The 12,630-nt window shown below is 36.2% G+C and overlaps 1 protein-coding gene across 1 annotated transcript; it reads left to right on the top strand.

Moving 5' to 3' along the window:
- Window positions 1-473: 473 nt before the first annotated feature.
- On the top strand, window positions 474-1,367 carry LOC111518892. The gene is made up of 2 exons (XM_023177018.2): window positions 474-608; window positions 670-1,367. Exons 1-2 carry the CDS (start codon window positions 599-601, stop codon window positions 1,326-1,328), a joined length of 669 nt encoding a protein of 222 aa, XP_023032786.1. The 5' UTR covers window positions 474-598; the 3' UTR covers window positions 1,329-1,367.
- The last annotated feature ends 11,263 nt before the right edge of the window (window positions 1,368-12,630 follow it).

Here is a 12,630-nt window from a genome sequence, read left to right on the forward strand (position 1 = left end):
AAAGAAAAGCCCATCCCAGAAGGAAATTATTTGTTTGTCTTTGTTTTTGTTTTCTTTTTTTGTTCTAAAATTGAAATGCTCTTTTTAGACTACCGAATAATTCAACGACAGATTAACCAAGAGATCATAAATCTTTCTCATATCTCTTGGCCAGTTTTGATTTCTTGGCTCTCGGAATAAAAAATAAATTATAACCCATAACCTTCCAAAGACCTAAAAACGATCAAAATTACATGAATCTCTCTATTTCAGACCAGGCCGCAATCAGACTTCCAATTTAATCTGAACTTAATGAACAACATTTTCTTAGATTTTTGACTCATTCATTTGTTTCTGCATAACAACTAAATAGTTGAGAGAGCGGAATTTCTTGTTGCATTGCTTAAACTATCAGAGTACATATGAGTAATTCAACATTTGGTGACCCCGACGAGCTTAGAACTTAACAGATTTTTATATTTTTATATTTATCGAGTTGCTTTGTGGAAGTAGTCAAAGCATTTAAAATGCTTCAATTCGATTTGAAAATCTAAATCAAAATTAGAACTAAAAGTTTCCAATCTACTAAAGACACAAAAATTGAAAGTTATTCTACATTATGTCGACTAGTAAGTTGTGGTTTGAAGAACTCTTTTTCCATCTTGTGATATAATCATGTATTCGTTTTAGCATTAAAGCAAACCGAGGTGAAGGAGATTCACATGTTACTTCATTGGATCAATCGTTTATTGGCTCCTTTACGTGCCATACATTTCGATGAACTGAAAGCTGGTGCCATTTGGTGTCAAGTGTTGGGCAAACTGCGTCCTGGTCTTGTACCCAGAGGAGTGGTCAAACATTGTACTAAATCATCAAAGGATTGTCTACACAATTTCAATATTCTAAAGGCAGGTTTCGAGATGGGATCACTCAATTGGCATTTTAATCTCGACGACCTTGTGGCAGGTTATACGCCAGAGTTGCTTAAATTGGGTCGATTTCTACGTACTTTGGAAAAGAAAACTGACAAGAAGAGAACAATCCAGCCAGCAGAACAATTGGTTGATCCTTTGCATAATCGGAAATTCCAGAAACTAAGGGAAAAACTTGTCCTATCTGAGGTTTTTCGCGTAGTCGACGATATGAATGAGTTGCCCTCAAAACCAGATGACGCCCAAAAAGATGCCAATAATGCCGAAAAAGTGAAATTTGGGGGAAATGGAAATTCTGAATGTCAATGTGGCAATTGTAAACTAGTAAGCTGGGACTTGATCAAACAGATTATTGGGAAAGATCAACACCATAAATTTGAAGTCAATGTTTTGTTTAAAAGAGAAGCGGAAAAGTAAATCTTTGAAAGCAAAGTTTCTGCGCTAAAGTCACAGTCAGTTATCCGTTTTATTTTATGAAAAACTCTCCACCTGCTCTTTACTGTGTGGTGGGTGGTGGATGGTGGGTGGATAAAAGCAATCATTGGCTTACCATCCCACTGGCCACTTTCATGATTCCGTCTGCTGCTGCTGTTTGCTTAGCAAATGATGAAAAGAGCAGCACTAATTCCTGTAAGTCATATCTGGCAACGACTTTTTGGTTATCCTCTAATGGATTTGTTAGATGAATACACTAACTATGTTCTGAAGAAGTTGATATGCCCATTTAGTCAATGGGTATTCGGTAGAGAGTGAGAAAGGAAAAACGTAAATAGAACATACTGATTGGTCAGAAGCAGACCCATGCCCAACCCCCAGTCTGGCTCTCCCAGATCAATCGAAATTAGGCTAATGAAATGCTTGTTAGGTGAAAATTGCCACTGACATGATGGCCATTTCAACAAAATGGCATAAAAACGGAATAAGGCCCCAGCAATTAAGATGAGACCAATTGAGCAGCGATGCATCGATGATATCTGTTAGAGTTTTGTTTTTTTGTCTTTGGTGTTTTTTCATCAGGTTTTTGTGTTTTTCTTTGGCCTTATGTTTTCTATTAACCCACATACACATCGATAAATCCAACTTTGACTTCGACTTTAGTATATTCCATATAGCATTTTGTTGTTGTTTTGTCTAATTATTCATTATTATGATTTTGGCCTTTGTGTTGAAGTTGTTTATTTGACTTTGCTGATGTTTAACTAAATATTTTTTTGTCGGCCGCTGCGAAATGACTTTTCATTTTACACTCGTTGAATGGTTTATGCAATAACTAGGTAAGTGTTAAAGCAGAGGTGGTAAGAGTATTAAAGAAAAGTCCATTAGTTGGCAAGTCTCAATTAAACGAAACATTTCAATCCTTAAAACGATTCTTGAAGATATAATAAAGCTTTAAGTTGATTATATTTTACCTAAAATTAAAGCATTATTAATCTAGTAATGCATATTTGTCAAAGGCTTTGGTTGAAAATAATTATTATAATCGTTTTAGAGAGAATAATTTAATTGGTTAGCCCCTCATTGTCAGTCTCTCAGTTTTTAAATGAAATTTTGTAATTGGGATTCGTTTAGAAAATATATAAACTAGATCTGGTAATCTAATTAGAGCCAGAGAAATAAAAGAGTTATTTAGTCGTTCATGGCAAATAAGTAAATATATTAAATATAACACTAAACTAAAATACTCTAATGTCGAGTGTCATTCATTTGTTTGACATCATCATAAGAGAGAGTTTCTCCATGACTTTAAGGGTATATGGAGTTCGTCACAACTGAAGTATTTAATCTTTTATATTTTGTTCATTTTTAGTTATATTAAAGTTCTCTCTGATTGACAACGCCTGAGCCCTTTGGGTCATGGTTGAGCCTGAGTCTGTAATGTGTGTTAATTGTTTTGACATCATATCTTACATCTATGTATGTATGTATGTATGTACATATGTATGTATATTATGGGGGACATATTAAGTTCTTACTTGACAAGGCCATCAAATATGTTTTTCCAATTCATTGATCAGCAATTTTCCAGCCCATACATTCAATTTTCAAGCATACATGCATTTACACATATGCAATACATACATACATACATACATATATGGATATTCAAAGAGGAAACAAAAAATAAAGAGAGAAAAATTACAACGAATGCTGTTCAAGAATCTTTCGATTCATTTGAAATTCCATGTGCATAAATTTTCACACGTGGCGCCAGCCAATGGCCTTATGCATTATACATAGACCGAAAGGGATTTTCCAACCAGCCAACCACCCACCCACCACAGCACCACCTCCACCTAGGCAACTCCATTTGGTCTCTGGTCCGTTGGCAAGAAGCGAAAAGGAGAAGTTGCCGTTGCTGATGGCAAAGTTGTTGTTTGTTAATACGACAACATTTAATTTTTAATCGCTGCTGGAAATGGAAATGCTGCCTGGCCTGGCCTGGTCTGGGCCTGGCCCAACTCCGAGAGGCCACTGGCAACTCTGCCAGTTGAGCTCAACGCGTTACATATGTTAAAATTCAAGGAGATGCAGCAGCTGCGGTGGGCGAGGTGGACAAACGGACCTACAAAGGCATGGCATTGGCTTACACTTTGCTTCAGAATGTTTGTCATGTTGGAACAATGGCAAATGGGATATGTCCAAAGTACATCCTGGTATCCATAGATGAACGACAGTTGAAGGTTTCAAGGCAAAAACAATGGAAAAGTTTTGATTTCTATTGGATTATCAACGAGCTAATTGGACTCCTTTCATAGTCAGTTTAAGCAAATATATTTTTTGAATTTGAATTTTTTCAAGTGTATCAATACAGACATATGTATGTACATACATACGTACATACATACATACATAAATATATCCTCTTTTTTTTGGGATCGACGAAAAGTTTGCCTGCGTGTGAGCCTTTGCCTGTCAATGCAGAATTTTACACCCACACATGCACACAAACACACACACACACAGATACATATACATACATTCTGACTCTGCGGCAAGTTATTATAACAGTTCATTGATTTTCAATTTTCAATGCATTTTCATTGCAAGGCATTTTCATTGTTTGCATTTTCTTTTTTTATTTCTCTTCTCTTCTCTTTTCATTTTTTTTTTGCCACTGCCATTTATGTGTGAGAATGCCGCACCATAACTCCCTCCCCTTTCACCAACAGGATGCATACTCCAGCCAATACCCCCCTGCCTCCCATCCCTGTACATTCCCATCGATGGCAACAAATTTCCGCACTGCAAAATTCACTCGTATGCATAAATTCATGGGTAGTTTATTTTTTGGCCAACAAGAAATGGGATAAAAATTAAAAAAGGAAAAAAAATAAAATAAACCAGAAACAAAAACAAAAACGAAGATAAAAATGTAAATGATTTCATTTGTTCGTGGCATTTTATTTTATTTTTATATATATATATTCCCCTTTTTTGAAAGAGAGATAGAGAGAGAGAGAGAGAGAGAGGGAGGGAGAGAGGGAGAGGATTTACGGATATTTTAAAGCTGCAACTCCCATGAAAACGATGAAGTGAAAAATATTTGAGAGGATTCACAATGGGAATTGAGACAATGGAATTACGGTAGCTTACAGGGCAAGGAAGAGGAAGAGCTGATTATCCTAGGCAAAATTATGAATATATCGTTAAATTTCAAATGAATACCTACCTAATAATGTTCATAAAAGATTCCAATATTCAATTTCAATCATTAATTGATTTCAAATCTAAGCTAAGAATTTTATCGATTTTAAGAAGCAGCTGAAAGCAGAAACTAAACAGTTTGTTGGAAAAATAGAAAAACAAAGAAGAATGTATCAGTTTTCGGGTGCATAATGCAAATCAAAAATCTGTTTCCAATACGAAAGTCAGAACATGAATGAAAATCGGTAAAGAAATGATTTTCAAAGATAATGGTGTCTTTATTTTGAGAATTTTTAAACACAAATTTTTGTTTAATCTGACTTTTTTGTCAGACTGTATTTTTGGTAATTTCTTAACCATTTCAAAAAGTTATATGTATATCAATTAAATCTAAATTAAGTATATTTTTGAATGGATAACAAACAAATTGGTTAAAAAATTAATTTCCATTCCGACACGAAAATCGGTCGGAAAAATTTAGTTCTCGAAATTTAAATGCAGATTGAAAGAAATTATTCTGTTTTAAAAACAAAGATATGAATTTTTCATATACTTCAAGTATACTTATCAACTTAAATTTTCGTCAATTTACTATATATTGGTTCAGGGGATCAAAAATTCTAATCGCGCGAGGTTCTTCAAGGTGTTGGGCCACCCTGCTATATGGTTAATCTACCCAGGTTAGTCCTGGGTGATGATGCAAGAAAAATGGATGGAAATGGAAAACTGAACAATCTTAGTTAATTTTAGACACTTTTGGCCTAAAAACGTACATCCTACGACTTGACTTCTTCAAATAACATTATCTTATTTTATAGTTTCTTTATTTGTTTTCCTTACTTTTTCAGTTTCTCTTTCCGTCTCATTGTTGGCTTATGCAATTCATTAAAAAGCGTCCAATATTTTCGTTTTGCCAAACATTATTGATTTTAATACAAGAAATGACCGAAAATTGTCAACTCATGATTAAAGATTTGGGTCCATTCGGGTCCATTTTGGGAGGGGGGGCAGTTGGCTCCTCTTCATTTGTTGTCTGCACGTGTTGTTGAATTGGTTATGGCTTGGCCTTAATAATTTGAACTATTATGTTATAAAACTTTCCCAAAGCCATCAACTTGGCCATGACATTTGGGTTTTTTTACTACGTTTCTCACCTGGAAGTCTTATTCCCATTTCTAGATTCCCTTGGCAAGCCCCCTCAGTTAATCAATCAACATGCCCCATATTAACCTTAAGTAAATATGTTGAGGTAGTTCATGAGATGTCAATTTCATTTGCATCATACGCCGTGTGGCACAGATCGTCGACAAGTTACGGACACATCAAAGTATACAGCCAGGTAAAGATCTGCAATCTGCAATTATCTAAACGTGGCTTATTTCAAAAATATTTCGAAAAAAAAACCTTCATAGAGGCAAAATTGAACATGAAAGTTGTTAGATTCTCAATTATGGTTTAGTAATATCTCCGAATACCAAAAATAAAATGTATTTAACCATTTGAAGTAAATAAAAATTTAAACTACAAACTGATTTGCAGCGTTAACAACGGCAACTATTTCCATTTCCTTTGTTTTGGGTGTTCAACAAAATTAATGTTGTTTAAAAAAAAAAATCACAAAGATGAAGAGAAGAGCAATGGAGGAATGGAATGGACCTTTTTTTTAGAGACCCAACTCATTTTCCATCCAACAGACAACAACACAATGAACAAATGATGCTTCTCTCACTTTGTTTACTTATAATTACTTTGACCTTGTCGCCCTACTGTTCCATTGCTGTCGCTTCTTACAACCAATCTCTACTTGAAGCAACAACAAGGATGTCATATCTAAGAAGAAGTAAGCAAGTGGACCAAAGATGTCCATTCACAGTGGTCTTAAGACATACTCAAAAATGGTAAAAATTTAGAGAAAGTAAATGTGTTTTTATTTTGAATCTGATCAGATCTGTTGTGATGTTTCGTTTCAGTTTCGTATCAGTTTTGAAACACTGTGCAAATGTTTTGTTTTTTTCCTGTTTGACATCGAGAAAAATAGCTCACTTTCACATTTTCTCTTTGCCTTTTTTCCTTTTCCTATAATTTGTTCTCCTTCTTTCGCTTCGTTTCGTTCGTTCTACATTCATTTTACAGGTATTTAATTTGATTGTCGTCCTAGAGTCGTCGGCATCGTCGTCGTCGTCGTCGTCGTAGTCATAGCCATTAGAGCGAGAGGCGCAATTGGAATAGGAGTAGGAGTAGGAGACGGTGTTACCTGTTTTCGGTGTCGCTGTCGGAAGGCAGAGCCTTTGTATTTCACCGCTACACCATGACCATGTCAATGCAATGAAAGTCTCCGGCTATCTTTATTTAAGCTTCCTTTTGCTCATAAATTTTAATTATGTGCATTTTTAAAGAACTGCTGACCCTTTTTTTTTTATATTTTCTACTTTATTCCTGCCATTTCCTTTTCAACGGGGGTGTGTGCAACATCATTATTATCACTCTATGGGGGCGCTGAAGCATTAAAATAAGCCAGATGGGGGAAATTCTTCCAGTTTGAGTTTGAGTTTGAGTCTGGATCCCCACCACGTTGAGGGTTGTTTTCTTTCTATTTCTATTTCTGTTTCTGTTTACCCAAAGGTGAGTCTCTCTCATTGAACCCGTACGATGTCATCTAATTAGCGCTTCGCAAGCCACCTCTTCAATTTTCCAATGCAACAGCAACAATGGTGCGGAATGCGACACCCGCGCAAGCCGCAAACCTGGCAATCAACATTTTCAAAATGATCATTGGGAGTGGACAGTGGAGAGGAGTGGAGTGGAGTGGAATGTGGTGTGCAGTGCGGAATGCCATCGAGTAGTAGGAGGAGGAGTAAGCAGTTGCCTGAACCCAAAATTTGAAACCCGACCGCATTGCCTAAGCGCGTCAATTACATTTCGTTTGCGAAATTTTCAGCTTGGCTAACATAAAATTGACGGCCTTTTTTTTTTGTTGTCTGTGTGTGTGTGTGTGTGTTGACTGCTGCTATATAGCCATAGGTGTTGTCCCCCATGGCACCGTCGTCGTCGGGGTCACCACACCAAACCACACAGCACACACAATGCATCTAGCGTTGATTTAGTGAGACGCCAAAATGCACATTCGATATGCAGATATTGAGATATAGCCAACTGCTGTTAACTTTGTAACCATTTACATATATGGCTTCCTAACGAGAATGCCAACAGGCGGGGGGGGGAGGCCAATTTAAATGGCTCGCGGGAATACAAAAATAGGAGAAATAAAATTGCAACGACGCCATCCAACCAGCCGCAGGGTATTGGAGCAAGTGTTAATGGAAATGAGTTTGCTGCAAATGCACAAAAATAAAAAAGTTTTGCTTTAGATCGATGAAAAATGAAATTAAAAATGATAACCAAATCTGTTAGTTTTTCACATTTTTAAGTGGCATAAAATTAAATATCTTGCAAAAGTTTAGAAACAATTCTGATTGTTTATAACTAAAATTATTTACAATAACTAATAAGCTGATTTGGGTCAAAGTTAAACATTTGGATTGGAATATTTTAGAAATATTTGGGTGAAACACGGACTAAAAGTTGTATTATTTTCTATTTTATTTAAGTAGAAAGAAAGGTGATGCGCCTAAATTCTAGTAGTTTATTTTACAGATTCTAGTCCTTGTGGATTAACATTGATATGGACATTATCAGATCCTGAAAAGATATGCAAAAAGCTGGTATAAAAAAAGTCTTATCAATCTATCAATCAATTAACAATTTCTCGCAAGTCCTTTGAGGCATCAGGATTACAAACAACTTTTATAATAAGAGCCTAAAGTTGATGTAAAGGAGATAGTAAAAATATTTTGGGTACCTTCAAAAATTTAAAGGGTAATTTAAACGCATGTTCCGTGTTTGTTGTAAATTTTAAATATTATTACAATCGAATAACATTATATCGGATAATATTATATTTGTATAGAAGCTACATGAAGTTTGTGGAGTAATTCTTTACACTCCAAAACATTGCAATATTAGCCTTTTTCGGCTAACAACGAAAACATAGAAATCATTATTTCTCGCAAAAAAATGTATTTTTCAATTCACTTTCTTTTCAAAAATAACTTTTGCTTTGCAGATTTGTGGGAAGTTTTACATGGATTGTTAAGGATTATATTTTAATATATTTCAAGTCCAGTAGAACCAAATATAGACATAATGCCCTATTAAAAACCACTTTAATTTTAATGGGACCCCCTACAACATATATACTAAACTTTAAGCTCAACTTAATTTAAATTAAAAAGAGGAAAATGTAAACAAGTTGACTACAAAGTTCTCTTAACGGTAAACTGTCAAGAATTATGATAGGTATATATGTATGTTTAGAAAAAATGGATTGATTTTATCTTTGTTTGTTCAAAACATTGCAATATTAGCCTTTTTCGCACCGCCCTTTCCCTTCCTTCTCCCTGTTTGCTTCGCCAATATTTAAACAATCTAAATCAATGTTATGTAGCATTTGCTACCTCTCTGGAGAATATGTGGAAGGAGTGGGGCACGAGTACGCATATCAACACCGTTCAATGATCGCCGAGGGCCGCCAACTAGTGGCACAAATACCGCCAAAAGCCATTCAATCAGTTTCCTTCAATCGCAGCATATTTATTCCTTTGCCATCTTCCATTCGTCTACTTCAGTGAACGATTCCCGTTAACCAACAACCCTCCATAGTCTACTTTTTTTTTTTTCCTTTTTGCCCCTTGTTGTTGAACTATAAACATGGTTGCAATTTATGCGCCCAAGCCAGGACCGAAAGCAGAAGCAGAAGCAAAGAGTTGCTGCAACCGCAACCCATTCAAAATCCACTGCCAACTATTGGAAAAACTCCTGTATGAGGGGTGCGGGGTGGGGGATGGAGAAGACGCGATGGCTGCCAAACTAACTTCAAACTCACAATATAAACACATAAATCCTTCTCGACACAAACACACACTGGGACAGTAGGGCCGCAGGATCGCAGGATGCCGTGGCGTTGGCGAAGGGGGCAACATTTCGTTTTTTCAATTTTTTTTATTCTTCTGTTTTTTTTTTAGTTTTTCGTGTTTTGCAACATTTGAGCAACTCGCTTCGTTGTGGGACCATTCAAAAAAATATTATTGAGGCATATTCTCATCTCTGGGCGTGGCAGATTGGCCAAATTGAAGGTAAGGGGAAAGTAGGGGACAAAGAGGTGGAGGAGTTTTTGTAGTTGGAAAAACAAAGTGATGCATTTTCCGCTGATGTTTTTTTTTGTGTCCAGTTTTTCAAAATGATGAAACGTTTACGTTTTTCTATGCAAAGTGAAAGCATGGACAACAACAACAACAAAACCTTCAAAGTGACAACAAGGATACCAAATCTGATTGAAAAGACATTAAACTAAAACCGCTGGTAAACGGAAAAAGTTCCGTTCCATCTCTCTTTGAGTCCATATAAAAATTTCACCTGTTATACCAGATCTATAAATGGAAAACTATTGTAATTTATTCTAAAGTCAATTCTATTGTCCCTAACGAGTCCGAAATATACTTTCTCTCTGGCACAACTTTACATCATCAGTGTGACCATGCACAACAAAAAGTGTGGCTGCATATTTTTATACCATACACCCATAGGGTGAAATGGTATATTAAAGTCGCCAAAATGTATGTAACAGGCAGAAGGAAGCATCTCCGACCCCACAAAGTATATATATTCTTGATCAGGATCAACAACCGAGTCGATCTAGCCATGTCCGTCTGTCCGTCCGTCTGTCCGTCCGTCCGTCTGTCCGTCTGTCCGTCCGTCCGTCCGTCCGTCTGTCCGTATGAACACCTAGATCTCGGAGACTGTAAGAGCTAGAGCCACCAAATTTGGTATGTAGACTCGTGTAGTATGTAGAGTGATCAAGTTTATTTCAAATTTTTGCCACGCCCCTTTCCGCCCCCGCAATTAAAAAAAGCGTTTATCGGGGGCCCTTTTCCGCCCCCGTAATTTGAAAAACTTGATTGTCTCCCGTATTTTTTTACCTTATGCAATCAAATTTGGCACACTTAAATTTAATACTAATATCTAGCAAAATACCAAATTTGATCAAAATCGGACAAAAAACAGTCGAGTTATGCATATAAACGTTTTTCCATAAGGCCGGAGTTGGCCGTTGGCTGGTGGGGGCGCTAGGGTGCTCGTATGATTGAGTGAGCGAGATACTAAGATATGCTTGTAAAAAGCATGTGAAAATGCATTTGTTTAATAAAGTTTAAATATTTGCTTTACTGGTGTATGGTATACCTAAGTCGGCGAGACGACTTACTTACTTCATTATAAATGAAACTATAAATACCCATGAATACATGAAACCCTTTAGAAATTCTTGAATTTAGCAATTGGTTTGCTTTTGGCAAGTGCAAAAGCTTATATGACTTCATTATATTCAATGAAAACATTTGAAATCAGCAGTAAAAGAGTGAAATATGATCTTAAGTGTGTATGTAAGGTACCCAGAAAACGAAACACCTCTTGTGCAACCTCCTCACTTCATCCCCCGCAATTCAATATACGGCTAGAATCGAGACAGAATATTTTATGCATATGAAAAATTGTGAAACGAAATTTGTTAGCATATTGCCAGAACTTCTACTTCATATGTAGTCCCTCTTTACCTCACTTTTCCTCTGTCTAGCCACCACTTTGCCACACACACACACACACACACACACCACACATAAAAACACATGGCACATAAATCTTCCCTCACTCCATATACCCCCCCTTTTTTGAACAAGCAACAGAATCCTTACCTGGCAAGGTGCTAATGGCTGTTTTTTAACCATCGGAAGTGGCTGCAAAAATGCTGCGAAAAGTAGCATGAAGAGCGTTTTTCAATTTCCAATGTAATTTCTGCCAATCCCACCCATTCCTTCCACATCCGCCTTCCATCCTCACTTTTCTGATGTGTATTGCTCTTATTTTTTATTGGCGTTATATTGAAAATTATGCGAATAAGCATGTTTGCCTAAAACGATTTATACATATATGTGTGTATGTGGAAATACATATCTACTTCAACTTGGGTAACGACATGTCGTAGTTGGGGGGATGGTGGGATGGGGTGGCCATTGAGGAATGGTGTTTTCAGCTTAATAATAGTGTTCCAAATGGGAAATGGAGTAAGTGCATAGAAATTGTAGGCCCATTTAATGAATCGGTTCATAATAAATGACATTCGCCCATTGGAATGAATGAAGTGGAATGAAAAATGATCACTGGAAAACCAAACAACCTGTCTTTAATTAAGTGGTTTATAGGAAATGGTGTGTGATAATCTTAATTCCTTCAATGAATAGCATCAAAATTACAAGACCTGTTTTCAAGTTAACCATTAAAAAGTTACAATGTTTGGATACCTCTTAAACTTTAGGTTAACAATTTATTCAGGCCTAGGTAAATATCGAATTTTTTTTGTACTTTATGTAGAAGAAACAATCTCTCAAGTGGATTATAATTCCTCATGAAACCTTAGATACCCTTTATATATTTATTAATATTTAGGGTATCTGTATATCCATTAATCTTCTAAAATGCAATCCTCATAATTAAGGCAAACTTCCGCAATGCATTTTTATGTTTTCATCTAGATATTTTTGAAGGGGTGGAGACAAAACCTTAAAAAATACATTAAAAAAAAAATCATTTTTTTCCTTTTGGTGTTGTTTTGGTTTTTGTTTTGTATTTTTCATTTGTATCTTTTGACAAGGTGTCGACAATTAGTTCAAAAAATGCTGATGGGCATTGAGAGATATAGATTGTGAGTGGTTAATGATGATGATGATGATGATGATGGTGTTGCTGTGGCTGTTGCAATTGCCTGGGTCACCCATTTGATACTTAACTAGTTATGCACTTTTCGGTGCGGTTCAAATGCAAGTCTCATTTTAGTTTGTCACTCGTTAAACATTGAAATTGGATGGAGAGCTTAATGACATACAAACCGACAGACCGATAGACAGACAGCCAAAAAGACCTTGACGATAATGAAGACGATGGCGTTGAAGTTGGAATTGGAATC

The sequence above is a fragment of the Drosophila willistoni genome, assembly GCF_018902025.1.
Source record: "Drosophila willistoni isolate 14030-0811.24 chromosome XL unlocalized genomic scaffold, UCI_dwil_1.1 Seg142, whole genome shotgun sequence".
NCBI lineage: Eukaryota > Metazoa > Arthropoda > Insecta > Diptera > Drosophilidae > Drosophila > Drosophila willistoni.